The sequence below is a fragment of the Solanum dulcamara genome, chromosome 3 (assembly GCF_947179165.1).
Source record: "Solanum dulcamara chromosome 3, daSolDulc1.2, whole genome shotgun sequence".
NCBI classification, from domain to species: Eukaryota; Viridiplantae; Streptophyta; class Magnoliopsida; order Solanales; family Solanaceae; genus Solanum; species Solanum dulcamara.
In genome coordinates this window covers 32,243,454-32,266,694 of record NC_077239.1, presented here as the reverse complement: position 1 = coordinate 32,266,694, position 23,241 = coordinate 32,243,454, and the positions used below count along the sequence as shown (strand labels likewise).

General features: G+C 38.9%; 1 protein-coding gene across 5 annotated transcripts; it reads right to left on the bottom strand.

Annotated features, from left to right (window-relative positions):
* Nucleotides 1-13,648: 13,648 nt before the first annotated feature.
* Nucleotides 13,649-22,611, bottom strand: LOC129882521 (uncharacterized). Of its 5 annotated transcripts, XR_008765791.1 has the most exons (9): nucleotides 22,504-22,611; nucleotides 21,726-22,018; nucleotides 21,416-21,631; nucleotides 18,692-21,341; nucleotides 17,813-18,585; nucleotides 17,464-17,648; nucleotides 17,226-17,387; nucleotides 17,110-17,158; nucleotides 13,649-14,025 (listed from the first exon to the last, which is right to left on the bottom strand). XR_008765791.1 is itself a non-coding variant. In XM_055956849.1 (7 exons), the coding sequence occupies exons 2-7, from the start codon at nucleotides 21,930-21,932 to the stop codon at nucleotides 17,306-17,308; spliced, it is 4,113 nt and encodes a 1,370-aa protein (XP_055812824.1). In that variant the 5' UTR covers nucleotides 21,933-22,018; nucleotides 22,504-22,611; the 3' UTR covers nucleotides 16,894-17,305. The 5 variants fall into 5 exon arrangements, 2 of the variants coding, with proteins under 2 accessions (XP_055812824.1, XP_055812825.1); XR_008765790.1 differs by having other exon boundaries at nucleotides 17,110-17,387; XR_008765789.1 differs by lacking the exon at nucleotides 13,649-14,025 and having other exon boundaries at nucleotides 16,894-17,158.
* Nucleotides 22,612-23,241: the final 630 nt, after the last annotated feature.

The following is a 23,241-nucleotide window of genomic DNA, read 5'->3' as shown; positions in this document are numbered from 1 at the left end:
GTAGGTGCATCACCTGCTTGCTTGAGGTGCTGCCACGTGTCGCTCCTCCATTGGCTGCCACGCGTCGTCTTTTTCCCTTCCTCGCGGGTTCGTAATCTCGTCTTACTTTAAGAGCCCATGTAATCCGTACTACGTAAGCTTGATATATCCTTAAGCAAATTAAGTGTATAAGACTCTTAACTTAGTGTCTTACGTAAGTAAATCGACTCCTATGACTCATTTCTTAGCCTCCAACTCTTTCCGGATTCTTATGACTCTATCTCCAACCTCCCTTCTCGCGAGGTATCACAATCTTCTTTTCTTAGAGTTGTTTGATAGTGTCGTAGCTTATCCGTCTCACATGATAGTGTCTAAGGAACTTAAGAAGACGTTTCGAGCTCAAGAGTGCGGGGTGTAACACTAGCACCTATTCTACCCAATCTTATATCTCTCAACCAATCTGGTTTTTTCAAGAACAGGAGCATCTCAGAAAGCATCATCTTAGCACAAGAAATCATACACCAAATCAAGAAGCCAAATGTGGGAGGCAATGTTGTAATCAAAGTTGATATGTCCAAGGCCTATGATAGGGTATCTTGGTCCAATATTTGTCTAGTTTTGAGAAGAATGGGCTTTGAAAAAGGGTTCATTGACATGGTATAGAGGATTATGTCAAACAATTGGTACTCTATCATTGTTAATGGTTCAAGACATGGCTTTTTCCATTCCACAAGAGGTATTAAACAAGGAGTACCTCTCTCCCCAGCCATGTTCATTCTTGGTGCTGAAGTTCTATCTAGACTTATAAATAATCTCCACCAGCGCCCTCAATATCATGGTTTCTTTATGGCAAACAGGGGCCCCCAGATTAATCATCTTAGTTTTGCAAATGACATAATCATCTTTGCTTCTGGGAGAACCCATACTTTGAAGCTCATCATGGAAACTTTGAAGATTTATAAGAGTATTTCAGGATAGTTGATCAACAGATACAAGAGTCACTTCATGATCGCTTCTAATGCTTTCAATTCTACTGTGACAAGAATCAGGAAGGTTACAGGTTTCAAGCAAAAGAGCAGTCCTATCACTTACCTGGGGTGTCCTCTTTACATTGGCAAGCAAAAAGTCATCTACTACTCAAATCTTACTGCTAAAGTTGTAGCTATGATTACAGGTTGGCAAGCCAAAATTCTCAGTTATGGAGAAAGGGTTACACTAGTTAAACATGTAATTCAAGCCCTTTCTATCCATTTGCTTTCATCTAGTTCTCCACCATCAACTACCATCAAGCAAATTCAAAGTATCACAACAAACTTCTTCTGGGGATGGAAAAATGACAAGAGGAAATATCATTGGTCATCTTGGAAGAATCTAAGTTATCCTTATGATGAAGGAGTATTGGTGTGAGACAAATTTTAGATGTGGATAAGTCTTTCCAATACAAATAGTGGTGGATCTTCAAAACTAAGAACACTTTATGGGGTGAGTTCCTCAAAGCCAAGTATTGTCAAAGGTCTAATCCTATCACTAAAAATGGCATACTGGACAATCACTGATCTAGAAACATTTGATGAAGAACAAGTACAAAGTTGAACCTCATATCCAAGGGCAAATTCAGTTTGGTTCATGCCTCTTTTGGTGGGATAATTGGTTGGGAGTTGGGCCATTAGCAAACTTCAGATCTGCAAGTACTAGAATGAACAACACTAAGGTCTCTTCTTTCTTGATCAATGGCCAATGGAATGTAGACTTGGTTATTAAAGAAGCTCCTCCTCAGTTTGTCTCTAACATTCTGGGAACCTACATCAATTATCACCCTCACAAGCTTGATCAAGCATCTTGTACACACAACAGCAGTGGGGAGTTTAGCTTCTCCTCTGCATGGGACCTTATTAGGGAAAAAAGGAACAAGACAAGGATCAATTCTCAAACTTGGCACAACCACATACCTTTTAAATGCTCTTTTCTGCTATGGAGAGAACTTAGACGGAAGCTACCAACCAATGAAAAGCTCATCAGCTTTAGACAATCCCCATGTCAATGCTACTGCTGCTACAGACCAGGCCAGGACACAATTGACCATATATTTGTTACTGGACACTTTGCCAAGAAGATTTGGAGTGTATTTGCTGATTTCCTGGGAATTAACAAAGACTACACACCCCTTAGAAACTTGATAATAAGGTGGTGGTCCACCAAACACAAGAATGATGTGCATAAACTGATCCTCCAATCTATCCCCATTTTTATATGTTGGAATCTATGAAAGAATAGATGTACGGTCAAATATGGTGGGAAACAATCTAATCTTGAAAGAGTAATGTACTTAGTGTCCAAAGATACATCCAACTTGTTGAGTACTACATACCCATACATCAGTTGGCTAATCAGCTGAAAGGAACTGGTCCTTCTTGTGGACAAATGCACTCATGAAATCAAAGTTACCACTGTCTATTGGAGAAAACCATCAGCACACATGGTGAAGTTAAACACTGATGGCAGTATACTCCATAATCCTAGAAAATTTGGTGGGGGAGGACTTCTCAGAAACTCCCAAGGTGACCTTATCTTTGTATATTCAGTTCCTTTTGGAGAAGGCACAAACAACCAATCAGATATAATAGCTGCCATCTTTGGCTTGTCTTGGTTTCTTCAATTGGGATACACCAATGTCATCTTAGAGGTTGACTCTGAGATGCTCACCAGATGGATCAAAAAGTAAGCCAAGCCCTCTTGGTCTGTCAAGGATCACCTGCACAGGTTGTAGACCATCACTTAACATTTCCAGAACTTCAAGTGCAATCACACCTATAGAGAAGCTAACTGTGCAGCTGATACCTTGTCCAAACATAGTCACATATGCTCCAATCTTGAAATTTACTTCACTAAGCAAGAGATTCCCAAAGAAGAAAGATCATATCTTAAACTAGACAAAGTTGGAATAGCTAATTTTAGAAGAAGAAGACTCAAGAGGATCAAAAAACCACTATGATCTCTCCTTTTCTATTTTTCTATTTCGCTGCTAGGTAGTCTTCACACTGGTTTTCTCCAATTGTAGTTATAACTTTATTGAAGAATACTTAGTTAGGATTATAATGTAAAGGGGGGAGTCTCCCTTGTTTATTGCTTTTCTAGAACTTTGTAGTGAAAGGAGTCCTCTCATAGGTGCATAGTTACCTAGGGGCCATTGTATTCTATTTTTTACTCTTGTATAGGTACACTACAGAGCTATAGAATCCATAATCAGATTTTAAGAAGGATTCTGGGAGGCAGATGGTTGTCACACACTAAGCCACCTAGGAGCAGCTTTCAGCAATAACTTGCTGGGGAGTAGATCATATTTTTTAGCTTTACATGGTGTGCTCGTCAACAAGATCCTAAACTACATCAACCAACTACAGAACTATGATCTTCTTGTAGGGTTGTTCCTTAGTCTATTGTAGTTTTCCTTATCTATAGTTGTATAGACTTTTTCTTATATTTATGTAAGGGGAGAGTCCCCCTCATTTATGCTTTCTTAGAATTATTGTATTGAGAGGAGTCCTCTCTTAGCTGCATAGTCTAAGTTGGCTCCATCTTATAATTGGAGATAAGTCGAATAGCCTTAGTAGGCTACTCGACTTATGAACCACCATAATTTTGGAGGTAAGGTTTATGTCCCCCTCCTTGTACTTTTGTGTTATTATATTATGTTAAGACTTGGGGTGTTCGGCTCAATTCCTGACCGCCACGAGGAGTGAGATCCTTGGGTAAGGTCTGTTTAATTTAAAAAATAAATAAATAAATAAAGCTCATCCCCATCTCTCTTTTCAGCTTCTAGCCTGGACAAATGATCTGCTAATTGATTTTCACAACCTTTCTTTTCCTTGACTTCAAAGTCAAATTCTTATAACAAAGGGGCCCATCTGATCAACCTTGGTTTTGTGTCTTTCTTTGTCATTAAATACCTCAAAGACGCATGGCCAGTGTGCACTATCACTTTTATACTCAGAAGGTATGCTCTAAACTTCTCGAACGCATACACAACTACTAGCAACTCCTGCTCATTGATAGTATAGTTATTCTAGGTTATAGTGAGTGCTTTCTTGCATAGTAGATGGGGTGAAAGATCTTGTCGTGCTTTTTCACTAGCAAAAACCCCAAAGCGACACCATTTGCATCACACATAATCTCAAATGGTGCAAACCATTCAAGAGAAATAATCATTGGCGCTGAAATCAACTTTGCCTTCAAGCATTCAAATGCTTGCATATATGCCTCATCAAAATAGAACTTCACATCCTTCTACAATAACTTACACAATGGATGTGCAATTTTAGAGAAGTCCTTGATGAATCTCCTGTAAAAACCCCAGCATTTCCCAAGAAATTATGGATACCCTTTACAGAGATAGGAGGGGCAGCTTCTCGATAACCTCAACTTTTGCTTTTTCTACCTCCAAGCCTTTTTATGAAATCTTATGCCTAGCAAAATACCTTCTTTTACCATGAAGTGGTACTTTTCCCAGTTCAGAACTAGGTTGTCCTCTTCACATCTCTGCAATGCCCTGCTAAGATTTAACAAACAAGCATCGAAAGTATCTCCTACCATAGAAAATTTGCCCATAAATACCTCTAGAGTGTCTTCCACCATATCTGAGAATATTTACATCATACATCTCTGGAATGTGGCGGGCGCATTATATAGTCCAAAAGGCATGCGCTTGAATGCAAATATGGCATATGGACATGTAAAGTGGTTTTCTCTTGATCCTCTAGTGCTATAGAGATTTGATTGTAACCGGAGTACCCATCTAGGAAACAGTACCGACTTCTACCTGCCAGCATGTCTAGCATCTGGTCCATGAAAGGCATTGGGAAATGGTCTTTCAAGGTACATTTGCTTAGCTTCCTGTAGTCCATGCAGACTCACCATCCTGTGACCGGTCGGAGTAGAACCAGCTCATTTTTGTTATTTGCAGCAACCTTCATACCATCCTTTTTGGGGACACACTGCACAAGACTAACCCAACTATTTTCTGAAATCGGGTACACAACACCTGCATCAATTCACTTTATGATCTCCTTCTTGACCACCTCTTGCATAGGTGGGTTCATATCCATTGATGCTCAGTGTTAGGAATGCAATCCTCCTCCAATTGGATCTTATGAGTGCAAATGTCAGGTGGTATGCCAATAATGTTAGCAATGGTCCAACCAATTGCTTTTTTGTACCCTTTTAAGATCTCAAAAAGCACGTGAACTTTCTCTTCATTCAAATCTACAACAAAAATCACTAGCAAAATGTTATTTTCACCCAAGAACATATACCTCAGATGACATGGTAGCTCTTTCAATTCAAGCACAGGTGGCTCCTCAATGGATGGTTTGGCGGGAGAAGTTGGTCTATTCTTCAAGTCAAGATCTAGATTTTTAAGAGCATAAGGGTGTGATCCCAAGCCCTACAAAGCATCTACAGTCTCATCAAAATCGTCTAAGCAATCACCCTCAAATTTTATGATCGCGACAACCAATATCTCGACAGTGAACCTCTCCTTAATAGATGCCTCAATAACTTCTTCCTCAGCTATGTCAATCACAGAAATCACAGTCATGTCTCTAAGTTGCTTCATGGATTTACAAATATTGAATTTTACTTCTTTATTATCAAGCATGAAAGTGAGCTCGCTGCTTTCCATGTCTACCAATGCTCTGCCCATGGCCAAAAATGGTCTTCCTAGAATTATGGGGACTTTAAAGTCCACCTCGTAGTCCAGAATGACAAAATAAGCAAGGAATATGAACCTGTCAACTCTTATCAACATATCACAATGATCCCTACGGGCTTCTTCACTAATTTGTCAGCCATCAATAACCTCATTGTAGTCGATTTAGAAGCTCCCAAGCCCAAATGTCTGTAGATCGCATGTGGCATCAAGTTGATACTAGCTCATAAATCGCATAGAGCCCTGGCAAAATTGAATGCACCAATAGTGCATGGGATAGTGAATGCTCCTGGATCCTTCTTCTTTTCAACCAACAACCTTATAGCAATAGCACTACAATGATATAGGTTGTCAGCGGGCTCAAAGGTGACTGTCTTCTTCTTAGTAACCATGTCTTTCATGAACTTTGCATAACCTGGAATTTTCTCCAATGCCTCTACCAATGAAATGTTCACAAACAACTCTTTCAACCTGGCGATGAATTTCAAGAACTTCCCATCCTCAGCCCTTCTTTTTCAACCTATGTGGAAATGGAGGAGGCGGTTTGTGAATTGGTGGAAATGGTTGTACTACCAATGCTTTGACTGGTTGTTTACCTTTTGCCTTCTCTGTCATCTTCGTCTCTACCACTATCTCCTCAATCTCATCATCATCATCAACTGGAAATGCATCATGTGACCCACTCATTTCCTGCTCGTCGACATCGAATGCAACATCCTTATCCTTCTCAATACTTGCAAGTGATGGTCCCTAAATCATCTTACCACTTCTGATTGTCATTGCCATATATTGCCTGTCTTTCTTCGTATTTTGTATAGTGTGCTGGAAAGTGTGCCATTCTTCCTTTGATTAAATGCGGCAGACAACTTACCCATTTGGTGATCTAGCTGTTTGAAAGTAGTGGAGTGTGAATCTACCAGCTGATCCATGTTGGACATATCTCCCTTCAATTCTTTGACACCTACATCAGTTGACTTTACCATTTTCAAAACCTATGCCAGCATGTCCTCCAACTTCGAGTTTCTAGAACACTCGCAACTCTATCTATGTTCCCAGGTGGCACATACACATCACTGCGGTCATTCTTGAAGGTGTCTTTGCTTTTCCAGTTTCCTTGATCACAGTTACCAGCTCCGTCATACTATCCATCCTTCTGAAAGTTCCAAACTTGATTTCTAGAATTGTAATTCCAAAAAACCCCTTGTTGTTTGAATATTTTACTTTCTCCTCAAAATCTATTTCTGGCTCGTCATACTTGTTTGCACCCTCAACTGCATTTACCTTCTCAGTGCCTCTGGATAGCAAGCGCTTAGTCAGTAAATCCATCTGGGTTTTAATCTGAGTCATATCCTGACCACGCTTCTCTTCTTTCATTTTCTGTGCAGCTGACATCTCGAAAGTATAGATCGGGACTCCAACCTTAGAATCTAGGGTGTGCCAAGACCTTCTAGTTTTTGAATACTGATCTAAGATTGTTGGCGCTCCCATGAAGGTTTTAGACATGAACGATCCATCATAAGCTTGATCAACTACTGGCCTAGTCACAAAGTTACACGATCTATAGAATATCTCCATCAAATACTCATCCTTGAGATTGTGATTTGGGCATTGTTTCAGTTTCTGCCTGAATCTCAACCATAAACCATGTAACACTTCATGAGGAAGCTGTTTTTGCACATTGATCTAATCTTTGAGTTGTAGCTTCCTTAAATGAGGGAAGAATCACTTTAGAAAAGCTTCCTTTAGCTCTCTCTAATTTGTGATTTAGTCATGCAAGAGCTCATCAAGCCACTTAATGGCCTCCCCAGACAAAGATAATGGAAATAGCCGTAGGAGAATTGCAGTTTGGCTAACCCCAAGGATGTCACAAATTTTGCATATAGCAATGAAGTTCATCAAATGTTGATGTGCCTCCTCTCCAGCTGCTCCTTTAAATAGTCCTTTCAATTTCAAGAGTTGAAGCATGGTACTAGTGATAGTGAACTTCACTCTTGGTGGGAGTGGAGGAAGAACTATATCCTAGTGGCTTCAACTCCATCCATGTCTGGATCATCATCTTCCAAAGCAAACCTAATGAGCCTCTGTTGCACTCTATCTCGTTGCATTTTGGGTGGATTATGTTGGGGTGCATCCTCCACATCTTCCTCCTCATCCCCAAGATTGTCATTATTACCACGATTTTCTCTGGCTTGAGCATCCGCAAGCTCTCTCAACCTTCCCACCTCGCACTTTTGTACATTCATCTTTCTAATCGATTTTTGTATCCCACGATCATAGAGGAGCAGTGATTCACGCTTCGGATATTGGGCATGCACTAACCTATACCCTGTATAAATAAAAATAAGAAATAAAAATAAAAATAGAAAATAAGACTATAAATCGAAACAAATACTAATAGAATATTTCAAAGTCGTATTCCCCGACAATGGCGCCAAAATTTGATATGCCCAAACTGACACTTCAATTAAGATGTATAAATCAGTCGCTGTCAAATATAGAATCCAACTAGATTGGGGTCGAACCCACTAGAAATGCAGAGAAAATAAGTCTACTAGCACTTAAACTTTGTTGTAGTCAATATTTCCAAAATAATAAACATACATAAAGTAAATGTGAAAAATTTATTGTTTCAATAAGTAAAAGTTCACAATAATAGAATAAAAATATAAGGTTGCTAACAAGATAAGATGGTAACTAGAAATGTGTTCCACATGATATGTAACTCAGTAGTCGTTAGGTATTGGTGATATCGTATCAGTGTGCCGCATGCAAAATATAGCAAGTTATGTACATTTAAACGCCTCTCGTCCCTATTTAATATATTTCACTCATCTCCTCTCAGTCTCTGAGTGTATTGCCTACTAACCCTTGCTTTTGATCTTAGAAAACTATCCCCTCCCGAGCTCAAGTTTTTAGACAAAGGTTATGCTTCGAGTCTATGTTGTAGTTTTCTTTTCCTAATCATTACCCCCCTCTCGAACAAGTAATGAATACAGGCGAGTTTTAACGTGGGCCCTCATTAAAAGGAAAACAAGACGAAGAAATTTACAATGCAATGCTAAACACTCAACGATAATCATGTATATGTTGGCCTACTTCATTATTGTACCATGGTTCCCACAGCCCTAGTTATGGGGTTTAGCTACTCATAATCTCAACGAATGAATCAAGAATTATTATTGAATTCATAAAACAATACTTTTGTTTATAGAAAAGTAAACCTCGAATCACAAGATGAATAACAAATCAAGAACGAACAAAGGATTAGATTGCATGTTTGAATCTTGAAAAGTTATCAAACTATGCTCTCACAATGTTCTCAATATGCCAAAACTCAGAATAAAACGTGTAGCCCCAAAATAAAATAAATTCAGGTATTTATAGAAGTACAAAACCTACTCCTAAATCAACTAGGAAAAATGGGTCAGCGCATGTCATGAAGGCTCTCCACGAGTTGTGGTACTATTCACGATCCATGGGAAGAAGTCGTGGTCATCTCCTTGGAAAATTTGTTGCCTGCTTATCAACTTCACAAACAACTTTCATGGTTCGTTTAGGACACCACGCCCCGTGAACAGGATCATAGAAATCCCTTTCAACTCTTCTCTGATTCATCTATGTTTTCTTCATGAGCAACATCCACAACTCATGGTACTTTAAACGTCCTGTGGTCAAGCTCATGGAACTCCTTGTCTATTTTCTAAATTTAGTTTTAGCTCATCTATAGCACCCCCTTTGGGAGGATGCCACTTACGAAATAAAAGGTAGTTTTACTTTTTATTTTTTAAAATCACAAATAGTCAACACCGTTGCGGATCCATAAAATACACAAAACTCGAATCAGTAGTTATTACAAAACTATTATCCTCCTTTGTGCGAAATAACAACCAATATATAAACACAGTAGAAGCATGACTTGAGTTAAAAGCACACTCCAAAATAGCAAAACTAGTCACCCTGTTCAAGTTACAAGCATATAGTTTTATTTTCACAAGCCACGTGTATCATTTACAATTCCCCCAAAAATATTTACAAAAACTAGATGCATATGCAGATGTGATCTTCACAAGGGCTCCAAAAAGTCTACTCCAAATGGCCATCTTCATACCTCGTCCCGCACATTACCTACGATAGAAAACAACTATCGCTAAGCATAAAGCTTAGTGGTGTAAAAACTTTAGGCTTGGAGCCATTAAATTCTTCAACTCCCTGGATCATCGCACGTGGCTCAATAAGGTAAAAGTAAGCCCAAGTGAACAAGTACATCAAAATATCGAATACAAAGCTTGAAGAGTTTCAAAATCAATATCAATATTCGAAGGCTCAAGTATCAAGAAACTTATAATTCAATTCGAAAGAGTTGTCAAATAATCAATTTCGCCCAATAGGTACGTCATGCCTTCACACTAAGCAAAATCAATATCAAGACGGACCGAAGCTTCGAAATTAAGAAGGACCGAAGCCCTTATCAAGAAGGTTCGTCACCCAATATCAAGAGAATCAAGAACCGTGTAGAAAGTGGCTTTCCACTCGTACTCGAGAATGGACAAAACCCCTTCGTCAAGACGAAATATAAATCCAAAGTCAAGATGGGCAAGATCCGAATCGAGAGGCATGTCAATATCGATAACAAGTCACTGTAACGAGAAGGACAAAGTCTCATCAAAAATGCAAAATGATCAAGCAATTCGTACAAGTGGCGATTTAGCGAAAGTTTTGCAATACTTGACATAATAGTCATACCAAAATACAAAACAAGGAGCAAGGAAATAACCCATCAAAATACTTCAAATTTCATAAAAATAAAATATTTTAAGTTCAAGTTTATACACAAACCTTGGCGTTTTAGCATACAACAGGTTCTACCACAACTCGAGGAGCTCAATTCCTCTCCGCCATAGACCAACCAAATTCACTTCGTCAAACAGTTCATCTTAGCTTGTATAAGCACATATACACCTTAAATACACAATCAAATATCTACTTAAGTTTAAAAGTCTCATCATATCGAAACTAAACATGAAATTAATAAAAATCAGCTCAAACTATTCAAACCGGAATTTTGGACAGCCTATTGTCCTGTAGTGTTGCTCAGTTTCGAAGGAGTAAATGGGGGAAGTAGGCTTTGTGGCCTCAATGAAAGTTATATATATGTGTCTTAGGGTCGCATACAATTTCAAATCACCCCTACAACAATTCTGTACAAAAATATATGCCCAAAATACCAACAGCTGTCCATGTAGGATTTCCAAAATAAAATCTGGGCAACACCTCCTCTGTACTTCATCACCCTTTTTCGAACAGCTAAAAGCAAAGCTGGGTTTCTGAGCCTAAATGAAAGTTATAGCTCTATGAAATAGCTTTCCAAAACATCTTGAATCACTCGAAACGAAGCTTTACACAAGGAGTTATACTAATATTACTAACGGTAGTCATATCCAAAAATGGGTTTGCTACCAAGAACAAGAACCTCCTCGCTGCCCCAACTATAATTTTTACGTTGTTAAACACCGTTACTTAACCAAAGAATACCTTAGACAATTAATTTACGAAATGAAATCAGAGGACTTACCTTGCTTCAAGCCAAATTTGTGGTTGCCTCTCTCTTTTCTCTAAGTTTCTCTCTTTTTTTCTCTCACTTTCTAATTGCAAAAGATGACCTATCAAGAATTAGTCATCACTTTACATGTATATATATGCTCCCTTGAAGTGTGACATGTGGCAGCCCCTAGGGGTGACACGTGTCCAGCCCCCAGGGCGCCACCTCATTCATGCGCCCAATCCAAAGTTGTCACGTGGCAGCGTGGGGTCCACCCCAAGTAGGTGTGTCACCTACTTAGTCTAAGTAGGTGCATCACCTACTTAGTCCAAGTAGGTGCATCACCTACTTATTTCAAGTAGGTGCTACGCCTCTTTTTCCCTCTTCCGTGGGTTCGTAATCTCATCTCACTTTAAGAACCTATGTAATTCTTGCTACTTAAGCTCGACGTGTACTCAAGTAGCTTTGTTATGTAAGACATCCCAATCAATAGCTTATGTAGAACTTCATAGATAACGTGGATCACCTCGCAATCCTTTAGAAAAAACCATAAAAAGAAAATTGGGGTGTTACATCATCATTCACAAATACTTTATCATCATTCACGAATACTTTGCACGACTCATACAGTCCTCCACGTCCCGTGAAGGGTGTCATGGGGATTTACTTTGCAAAAATACTTTCAACCAGTGCCTAGCATCCTTTTCACGACGGACTTCCACAAGGCTTTCACTAGTCCATGATCCGTGAAGGTCCTCGTGAACCCACACTTGTGCCACTTTCACAGAAAAAACTTATCAATCGGTCCAAAAATCATGTGTGACTCCATTTTGCTGTAAAACAACCAAAACGTGCATCATATTTATAAAACATGGTTGGAACTCACACTAATCCACCATTTTGAGTGTCGAAAGTGTTGTAAATACGCGACACATTAGGGACCCAGTTTTTCATAGCAGAAAAATCTATTTTTATCTGTTATGTTTAAAATCCTTACATCCTAGTATATTGACGAGGCCCCGAATTACTTGAGTGCTTGGGGAAAAGGTTGCTCTACATAGTTCTGTGTGACTCAAATGAAGGTAACTTCCTTGACCAAATAGGGTCCGACTTAGTAGGGCGGGAAAAAATTTTCATGGTTCCATTTAATCCTCCTAGCCAGTCTATTAGCGAAACCCTTATATGTTCAAGCACCTTAGGGATGTGATTTTTCCTAAGTTGCAATGGTATCTCATCATTGATTTCGAAAAACTCTTAGACCAGCTCATTTCCTCTCCTCCGTGTTGTCTTTCGAGGACGAACGATAGGTAAATTATAACTACCTATTCCGTCGTTATTAAAATATCTGCGGTAAAAATTTACGAATCTCATTCGTCATAAGGTTAGGATAAATTTCATGGTATGCAAGTGCATTAGTTATTAATTAAGGTCGTACAATGTCCTATCACAAAGTTAAGTTGAAGGTGTCTTTCCGATTTAATTTCATGCTTAAGTTTCAACTAGGGTACCTTCAAACAATCATATCTTTCAGACTATAAAGAACTAGGTGGCGTACGCCTATCACATTAAAGGTCTATGAATCTTCTTTCCAACGCCACCAAGTTTGTCTCATTTGAAGTTTGCAGTAAAGAGTTATGACCATTTTACTTAATATTGTCCAAGCTGAGACCGTCATGGTTAGATTTAGGCCGCCATAATGGGACCGCTACAACAGGCTACTCACAGTTAAATGCTATTTTCAGACCTAAAACGTTATTTTACTCCCAAAACTCGTCCAAGGTCAGGCTAGAGCAAGGGAGGAGCGATTTTTTCAGTTTTCCATCGATTTCCTCCTTCAAGATTAGTCATTACATTAATCTAACCCTCATTTAATTGTTTAATCCTTAGAATAACATTAGATTAGTCATGATGGGTGTAGAAAGTTAACCTAGATGGAATTTTCTAGTGCAAAGGAAAATTAATAGGTTTAAAATCTTTTGATATAAGTGATTTTTTTGTACTACAAAAATACATATAATCCAATTGATGATATTATGTTGTTATCCATTGTGAGATGCTACTTTTTTGAAGCAAATTTAATTATATATTTTAAATAAATTAATCAAGTTGGATAATTTTGCTAGTTTATAAAAGTTGAGGAATATAATCCATACTTCATATTTTTTAAAAAAACAAATACATTCTAACAACCAAATACTCTGCAAAAACTTTTTTAAAAAGCACAAAATCCAAAAATATTGATTTCTATGGCCAAACACCTACTATTTTAACTTGCAACATTTCATCGCAAAACATCTTTAAAGCTTTGAGCTTTGCCAGCCTGATAAAAAAAAAATCATGGAGGAACCAACTAAGATCCTATCTTCATAAAATAATTTGTGTTTCTTAATAAATAAGTAATAAATAAACAAATCAAAAACATAATCTTTGTTCCTAGTATCCCATTTTCTTTAAATAATCATTAGGTTAAAATTTAACGAGTACAACGTTTAACCTCGTGCATGAGAACAAGTAACCGAGCCTATCATCTAAAATGCTCCACAACAATAGTAAACAGGATATGGGAGTAACAACTGGCTGTACATAGGAGAATTAAACTTAAAATAAAGGAGTAGCTAATGGCTAATTGACAAGCTTGATACGTAAGCAGTATCGTAGATGTTGGAATCAAACACATTATACCAAACCTGCTGCCTCTAGAAAGTAACACCCTACTCGCCGTAGCAAAAGCTCATAAATTCCTCATGCAGCACAAGTGGATTTTTCATCAATCATTTTTCTTCAGATTATCCCATAAATATGCCTGTAAACAACCCACTTCGCAGGTGAATTTCCACCTTAAACTACCAATCTATGTTATAATCTTGATCAATAAGAATAAGCTACACTAGACTAATGGAAGCAACCAATCAAACATTCTCTTACATTCATTTATCGTTAACCAAAAAGACAAATGCTGCACGCAAAGGGGCACTTGTTGAAGTCGTGACTAATGGAATTATGTCAACCTCCGAAAAGCATCTAAACACTTAACTAAGCAACGACCAACATTCTCAAACAACAAATCTACACTAATAATAATAGGGTAATCACTGAATCATAGTTCAATTTTATATAATTAAAAAAATATCTTGATCTCGAAACCTCTCACCCTATGTGTGGACACTAAAAAATGGCAGCTTCGACATCCAAGCTCCCACATGCATAATGCATGAGACAAAACTCTAAGCCACTCGTGAATTTAGCAGGCTAATCTCCCAAGTAGAATAAACCTAAACTCCAAAAATAGAGCACAACAAAAACATCCATATAATTCCTCAACTTCAAGCAAAATGTCCTAACCAGATGTATAAGAATGCTAAAGAGGCTGCAGAAAAGAATATAATCTGGCAGTTTACCACTTCAACCAAAAGAAACACCATATATGCTAATAAACATGCTTTGTACATCAAACATATCCTTACCACCCAAAATATTGCAAGTAAACCATTCTGCTGAAGAGTCAGCCTTTTTATATCTTCTGCCTCACCAAAAAAGAGACAGGTTGAATTGAAACGATCTATTGTACAAATTTCAACCAGAAGAAAATTAACTTCAAAGTGTTGCCCCTGACAGAAAGATGAGCTTTTGTAGCAATAAGAAATCATCTCGTACATTTGAAACAACTAAATAAACTAATGAAACAGCAGAGAGCAGTGCCTTAACTTTCAAAAAAGTAAACAAGGCATTGTAGAAGAGAGAGAACCAAAAAAGAAAATAAACTATGGAGACTCCAATAGAGTCACACCAACTAGATTTCATACAGTTGCTACTATTTTTTGTTCTAATCACAAAGCTAAGCATCACATTTTTGTATAACATGGTGTTATTATTCTTTACAACTAAACTACATATGTCAGGTAACCAGTCCCAAGAATGGAGAGATCGAAACATCAGCAACCTAGGTTAGTGAATAACCTTGTGCAATAGACAAATTAGCTTAAAAGACCTAGGCCGAGGGAGCCAGGAATTCCAATATTAACAGGTAAAGAACCATGAAAATTATGATGTATCCTCGAGGCATGAGAGACCATCACAAAATAAAAACTGCAGGTTAGTACTAAAAGAGATACACAACAAAAGGGCCCTATAGTAAAAGCAAATTTTAAAACAACTGCTGTGTGGCAGAAGACAATCGCCAAGAAAAGCTTCTCCCAACCCCAACTCAGAAGTTATGCAATAAGCCATTTATTTTCAAAGTTCACAGGATTATGTATTATGAAGAACAAGCTTTAATTATCTTCACTAACTGATCCCCTTCAACCAAACCCCCATTTACATGTCATCTGAACTTGGGGATTTTAGTCTTAAAGAGTATACACGTGTCTTTTCATAGTCTTTTTTTGGTTGGCCATTAAATCATCAATAGAACATTGCAAGTTATATGACAAAACTTAAGACACCAGGTTATCCCAATATCCTGAGAAACAAAGAAATCCAAGACAACATTTACCCTCTTGAGTCTGAACCTCAACTGCCCCTTGGTCCAACCCCAAAACTGAAAGATGAACAGAAAAAAGGTAAACAGACAACTCAAGAGCTGTCAATGGTGCAGTCTAATTTTTATGTTATCATAATCTTTTATCTAAATAGGTAAAACTAGACAACTCAATAAATTCAGAAGAACTTCAAATCCTACAACCATAATATAAGAGAATAGGAAGAAACTGCATAAAGATCTTGCATACAAGCCCCCTCCCTTCAATCAAGAAAAACAGCAATCTAATATAGATAGTCTGTTAACCGAGAGCCACCAATTTTAAATTTTCATAATAATTCTTGTACAGTTGTATAGATATACCAATCTAATGGTTGCTATGGTACATAACTCCGCAGCTCATACACCGGTCAATTTTAGTAAACATGGAACAGACATCATAGAAAAACAAAAAAAGACTCCCTAACTTAACTTCAATGTTAAGACCAGAAAAGCATCTCCAAGCAATGAAAAGAATGTCTCACCAAGTGCTACGCCTCAATCCCAAGCCAGCTGAGGTCAGCTATAAGGACTGTCAATATGATTTAGTTCCGTTTGAACCAGTTCAATTATAGTTGTTTATGTAATTTAGACTCTAGTAAATTGAAGTGCTCTACATTTTCTAAAAACAAAGACAGTAAATTATAAAACGGAGGTTATATTTTAACTCCAGTTGCTAACTGTATAGTATATTCATGGATCATATGTTCTGTCTTTGTATCTCTGCATTTTTTCTTTCTGGATAACTGTGTGCGTCCCTGCTTTATGTATCACTGCAGCCCAAAAGTGGCCATAAGAATCCCTCTTAACCGAAGTGGACATTCCATTGTATGCCCCTTTTTACTTTCGATGCTGCACAGTAAACTGAACTGTCGGCCAAAAAACTGATCTTCACATACAGTTTTGCTTTTTTTACTTTCAAAATAGAGAATGTAACGTTTTGGTTAGGAAGCAGATAGAACTTCTATACCAATTCTTTGTGGAAAAGTATTCTTCTGTTGACCAACAAAAATAAAGGAATGACGAAAAAAGGGTATGATTTGATATGGTTTCCATGGTTATTATTTAAGGATCAGGTCTTCACTATCCCATATCCAAAGAAGCACCACAATTAGTTACTATTTCTTTCCCGAAGCATGAACGAGCACCAGAAGATAGAGGTAATTCCAGAGCATACATTTTATAGGAACTCTCGCATAAGAACTGAAACTAACGCATAGCAACATTTAATTAACAGGAAACATTCCCTAAACTAGGTTGCATAAGTAAGAAAGTGCAGAATATAGCTACAGATCCACTAGGACTATGTGGACATAATCGTCCTAATACAGGAAAAAGAAATTTTCAAAACCATGGGCAAAACAACTTAACTGCCACAGAAACTTCCAATCCAAACCATCTCCAACAATAGGGCAGCAACCTGAAATGACAAAGCGAGGATAAAAACCCCCAGAAAAAGAAGAAAGATTGTAAAGCTAATCACCTACATTGCAGTGCAAATGCTTGACTGAAGGCTTAGTCACAACCATCAAACACCGCCTTTCACTTCCTATCTACTATCCCGGACTCAAGTCTTTCTACCACGGCTCTCGAACACTGCCTTTCTGGTCCTACCTTTCTCTTCAATTGAAGCACGATCACTAAAAGTCCTACAAAATGGTAGCAAAGGAATTACAACCTATGCTGTCAAATTTGTTGGTGTTACAAAATCTATCAAACACTCACTTCTGTTTCTTTCGGTTTTGCTCCTTGATAGACCTGACCATATCCATGGCCATATCCTGGTGCTCTCTTGTCTGTGAATGCATATCTAGGCCCTCAACGGTTTCACAATCAACCTTGCAAATGCGGCACCATCCCATGCTCATGGGCTTCCTCTTTCTTGGTCTATCAAAGGAGTCCACGTCACCCTGAGAAGTTGAGTTCACAAAACATTAATAAGAGAATATTCTAATTTCATGCACATAATGGCCATCACATGATAACGATGCTATAAAGCTCAATTTCCAAGAAATAGCATACTAAAGAAGGAAAATGAACAAGATAATTACAGGGCTCATAATGCAAAACTTACAGCATAAAGTCCTTGATTCGGATATCCGGGAACAGGATACCTGCTCCTGAAGCCAGGCTCCCCAAACCGTGGCATACCAGGTTTGTTGCGTCCAATTGATTCACCAAAACCAGGAATATCTCCAAACCCAGACAATTCTCCCATATAAGCACGGCCAGCAAAGGGACCAAAGCCAGCAGGTTCACCAAAACGTAAATGACTTGGTAATTTCTGGGGATCCAAAGGCTCAACACGATGCAAATGAGTCGGCACGTCCTTTCCAAACAGATCACTACTCTGGACATGTTTGAAAGGACGGCCAAAGGTAGTATGCTCACCACCTCTCAAATCCCCAAGACCATCAATCTCGACTCCATGTGAATGGCCAGGCAAATTTTGGAACCTACCATTAGAGTATAAACCGCCAGCTAGATTGGAATGTAAATTGAAAGGTCCAGGCCCTTCAATAAATTGACGTGGCTCTCTGCCACCAATATCATCAAAACCTGAGTGACTTACAAATCCACGTGGTGGAATGTTAAATAACTCCCCATCAGGGTTTCTGGCAGACAAATAATCCATATGATGCACACCAAATCCAGACCCTCCCCTTTTTCTATCATCGTCATGAGGACCAAGAGGTGCTTCTCTTTCTCCACTATCCTTGAAATGCATCGAACCAGGAGGATGAAACGGAGGCAATAATCTGTTAGGTGGAACCCCAGAACTGGCCTCAAATTTTGATGCGGAATCATATCCTAATCCGCGAGGAGGTTTGTCAAGTGGCCGTGATCCTGCAACAACGAAGTTCTCATTATTTAGTGTAATTAATTAGGAAATTGATGTTAATTCTTGTTGATAAATTATTTCGGAAATAATTGAATATCAAATTCAACTCACCTTGATCGTGAGGCACAGGTAAAGGACTTAAATGCTCCCCCATAGGTGCCTTCAACCTTTTATCCCTAGATGATTCCACACTTCTAGGTTGGCCAAATGGAACCTTCTCAAAAGACCCCGAGGGAAATGGGTTTGGTTGATTTCCTTCAAACCAATTCACCCTTTGGTTTTGGAACATTTCAGCCTCTGTTGGATTAACTGGGTGTTGTGTTCCACTAGGAATTTCAGCACCACTTAACGGTACTCTTCCCACTCCCGTTATCCCCTCTCGGAATTCACCTGGTGGAGGAAAATGACCATGCCCTCTAGCAAAGGGTGTTGTAGACCCTGGACCAGGGATACCACCAAGGGGGGCATTACTAGGCTGTTTCAGGAACTGTGGATGATGATCATGAGAATTCAATGTCTGACCAGCCTTAGGCACATCCCCTGAAGTCATCATTGCAGTGGGGGGATATCCAGGAACTTGAGCATGAGAAGCACGGCCTGCAGGTTGCATTGGTGATACTATCATAGGAACAACGGGCCTTTGTTGAGCAGATGGTCCATATTTTGGTGGTGGCATCTCATGCCCATACAGCTGAAAAACCCCTGTGTCAACGGCAGCATCATGTGAATTTCTTGCAGGGTTCAGATTCTTAATTGAACCATCGGCAGCATCAGAAGATGCCTGGTTTGCCAAAGTCTGGTCCAGTTCTTTTGGAGCATCATCACAGGAATCTTTGTCTGGCTTAACTGTTGCATCAGCTGATTTGGCAGCAGATTTAGGCTTCAAAAAAATCTCATTTTCCTCTTCCTTAACAGTTCGTTTGTCCATAAGCTCATCTGAATCACCCTTATGAACATCAATATCACTGCTGGCCCTCTGTCTATACTCATCAATAGCTTTCCTACGCTTCTGTTGTTCATCATCTAGGTCAGCTTCAAATCTTGGGGCCGTTCCATCAATTGATTTAGCTGCAAGGGAACTTAGATCTTTTTGAGCATTATCCTGGGGAGGAACTCCCACATCTGGCCTTCCTGCAGTTTTGTCAAGTAGCAGATCACCTTTACCTTCTAGGGCTGACCATTTCTTCTGATCCATTGACTCGTGCTCATTGCTCGTGTGGTTCCCATAACTTGGATTCATTTGCGGCTGACTAAAAGCAGGCTGGACAGGTCTAACCTGGGCTGTAGTATTATATCCACCATGAGCCTGAGAAACTGACTGGACATGATTATGCATCCCAGGCCTTCCTATATATGTTTGAGATTGTGGGGGAGGTGGTAAGGTGACATTTTGCTGTGGCTGAATATACGCATGCAAACTTTGAGGCACCACATTAGGAAGACCTTGAGGACGAAATTGGGACTGCGGTGGTTGCTGGTGAGTAAAATGACCTTGTTCGTGTGATTGGCTCGGAAATGGACCAGGAAATGGATGATGTTGACTGAATTGTTGAGACATTGGCTGTTGATTAGGCTGAACAGGATGTTGCTGAAATGAGTGTCCTGTTTGTTGAGCAGTAGGATAAAGTTGAGATTGTGCAGGAACTTGACCTTGAGAAGGTACTAGCCCCGGTTGCTGATTGCCGATTAGACCCGGAGGTGGGCGCATTACAGAGGGTTGAGGAACCTGACCATGCGTTTGAACCGAAGGCATAGACCCACTAGTAGGATGTGGATGCATTGGAGGTTGCTGTGACATCCCCATAGCCGCTTGCTGCATTGGCTGGGGTTGTGGATAGGAATGGAAACCTGAAACTGCATTGGCTGTTGAATGGATGGTCTGACCCAGTGCATGAGAAGGCTGGCCGGCCTGAGGAGGGCGCAATTGGCCATGAGATTGTGGATAATGTTGCACGTTTATTTGCGGTTGAAGTTGTGAATGAGGTTGTGGTTGCACAGGAGGATGTGGTTGAGCTTGAGAAGATGAGGGGGGATGAACCTGGGGGGGAGGCTGCGGATACTGTGCCACTTGCACATGTTGTTGTGAATGAGGCTGCATTGGATAGGTCTGCGAATATGGTGGAAGCTGAGTAGGTGGATGAGCACGAGAAGCTGGATATATTTGTGATGGAATTTGGGTATGAGGTTGCATAGTAGGTGGGAGCTGCTGCAGTGAGTTGACTTGAACCTGGTTTTGATGCTGTTGCGCCAAAGCTTGAACCTGTGGTTGATTTTGCCCTTTAGGTAGAGCTTGCATTTGAGGTTGAGATTGAGGATTAAGTGGTTGGGGCTGGGGCTGGGGCTGGGATTGAGGTTGTGCTGGGACAGCGGTCTGGGGTTGTGCTGGTGGCTGCATGTAAATCTGAGGTTGTTGCTGGTATTGTTGGATGGGTTGTTGCTGATAAGGATAGTATTGTTGATAAGGATCATATCCACCAAATTGCTGATAATACTGCTGATAATGTTGCTGATACCACTGCTCTGAAATAGGCACACCAGCTGAAGATGTAGCAAGAGCCTGAGAGCTGGCATTTGTGTGCTGATTGGGATCTTGTCCAGGAAGCAGAGAAGCAGTTGTGGTTTGAGGGATTGGTGTCTGTGATGCTGAAGTTCCTGAATGAGCTGTAGTTTGATTCGAGTCAGTACCAGTAGCAGTGGTGGCTGCACCAGAGCTAGGATTATCTTGGGCACCATTAGCTGTCTGTTGTGCAGGATATACACCCTGGATAGAACATATACTAAGAAACCATCCACTATAAGAAAGATGAGTATTACATATGTATGAAAAGTACTCACAGGACAACTCAGGGCATGCTCATGCACTTGTCGATGCACAATCTGGACTCCACATCTATTGCATACAACTGGGGAATTGCCAAAGGAACAGCCAGAACAATGGGAAGTGCAATCAGACAAGGAACCTTCCCATGTGCATCCACTTCTGTGATAAAGACAACGCACTTTAACTCTGCCTATGTTTTCAGCAAGTGTCTTGTCTGACTCAATAAGGGCCTGTGAGGAAAAGTAAATGCAACACATTCAAAATACAAAGAGTAGCAAAAGCATCAGCAATTATCTAAAGGACAATGTACTACAGGGAGCTCACTTTAGAGTCTGCTTCTGTCACCAAGTATCCATCATAAGGACAGGCTCGGCTCCCATTGGCAACATGTGCCAGACAAGGTTTGCAGTAGAGATGAGTGCACTGTGATTGGACGGCTTCATTAGGAAATACAAGTGTGCGACAAACAGGACAGAAATACTCTCCAGGATAGGTATGGATGTCGATTATGCATTCAATATCAAAACCCATATCAACTCAGGAGTAAGAAGTCAGTTTCCACAACACATCAATGCAGTTATGCTTCTGGTAGATGAAAGTTGCTCTTGACGTGCAAACTGCAAAGCTCATCAAATAAATACAATTAGAAACACGAAAATGAATGAAATACACATTCAGGTAACAAAGACAACAATTAAGACAAAAATTATGGAAAAAGCCAAAAAAATATGAAAATGCAAATTTCAAACTAAGGTGGCTTTGAGCACTAATTTATGAATTCATCAACCTTTATTCTACAATCTATCCTACAAAAAATTACAATCCTCAACATCAGTTTTGAATTGAGAAAAAAATGTGCACATTGACAGAAACACAAATGTTAACAAATAAACATTGAATCATTCACTGGAAGTGGGAGGAGGGGGAGGAATTCGAGCACATTAAGATTAGTAGAATTCAGACAGAAGTTACCATAACCCAAGGGCGGCTCAACCCTAAATCCACTAAAGCAGTGGCTTTAGACCCCAAAAAATAAGCCAAAAAAATGGACCAAGAGGCAAGATTAAACGAAGAACCAAGAGAAGATGAAGGAGATACATACATAAAAGAGACAACCAGATCTGATGAAGGCGATGTAAAATGTTACTGATTATTAATGGTGAGAAGCACCGTGTTACCCAATAGCACACTGGGAAGAAACAAAATGCCTAAGTAGAATATATGTATTTAGGGTTTGGTAGGGTGTTTTAGACGAAATTGTTGATGTATTGTGTATTTTATTGTTTAATTTGTCTTGATAGAATGTTTAACTAATATCTTTGATTGGGCGATATTAGTAATACATAGGATTAATATATGTAAAAATAAAAAAAAATCTCAAATTCTTTTTAATTCTTTTTTTTATTTATTTGATTTTATCTTTTATATTTATACTAATAAATTTATTTAAATAAATTAGTTTGTAAATTTTATTATTTAGAGTGAGTCATTTGTTGTTAAATAAACTTAATACAAATTAATATAATATTTAGAATGTGAGTTGTTTAACATTTACTAATAGAAAAGATAAATGTATGATCATATGTTGTTTGTGATCTTAATTGAATATAGTATATTTTGATATATATGTGATTTTTTAATTATTTGTATATTAGACAATTTATAAAATTGCATATATATTAAAATTACAACTTGCAATTTTTATGTGTAAACATACATTGTTTATTCGATTTTACTATTATTTACCATATTTTTGATTTTAAGAGTAGATGGTCTTCCACATGTGCCTTCATGAGTTCTTCACTCATTACACTAACAAGTAACAATGCACTTTCAATTT

Bases quoted from the DNA above. Each gene is read 5' to 3' on its own strand.
- LOC129882521 (XM_055956849.1), bottom strand. From the start codon at position 21,932: ATGGGTTTTGATATTGAATGCATAATCGACATCCATACCTATCCTGGA. The intron at 17,649-17,812 runs GTAAGTTTTGCA...TCAACTTCTCAG, and splicing joins CGAATCAAGGACTTTATGCT to GGTGACGTGGACTCCTTTGA. The intron at 17,388-17,463 runs GTGAGTGTTTGA...ACCATTTTGTAG, and splicing joins CAAAACCGAAAGAAACAGAA to GACTTTTAGTGATCGTGCTT.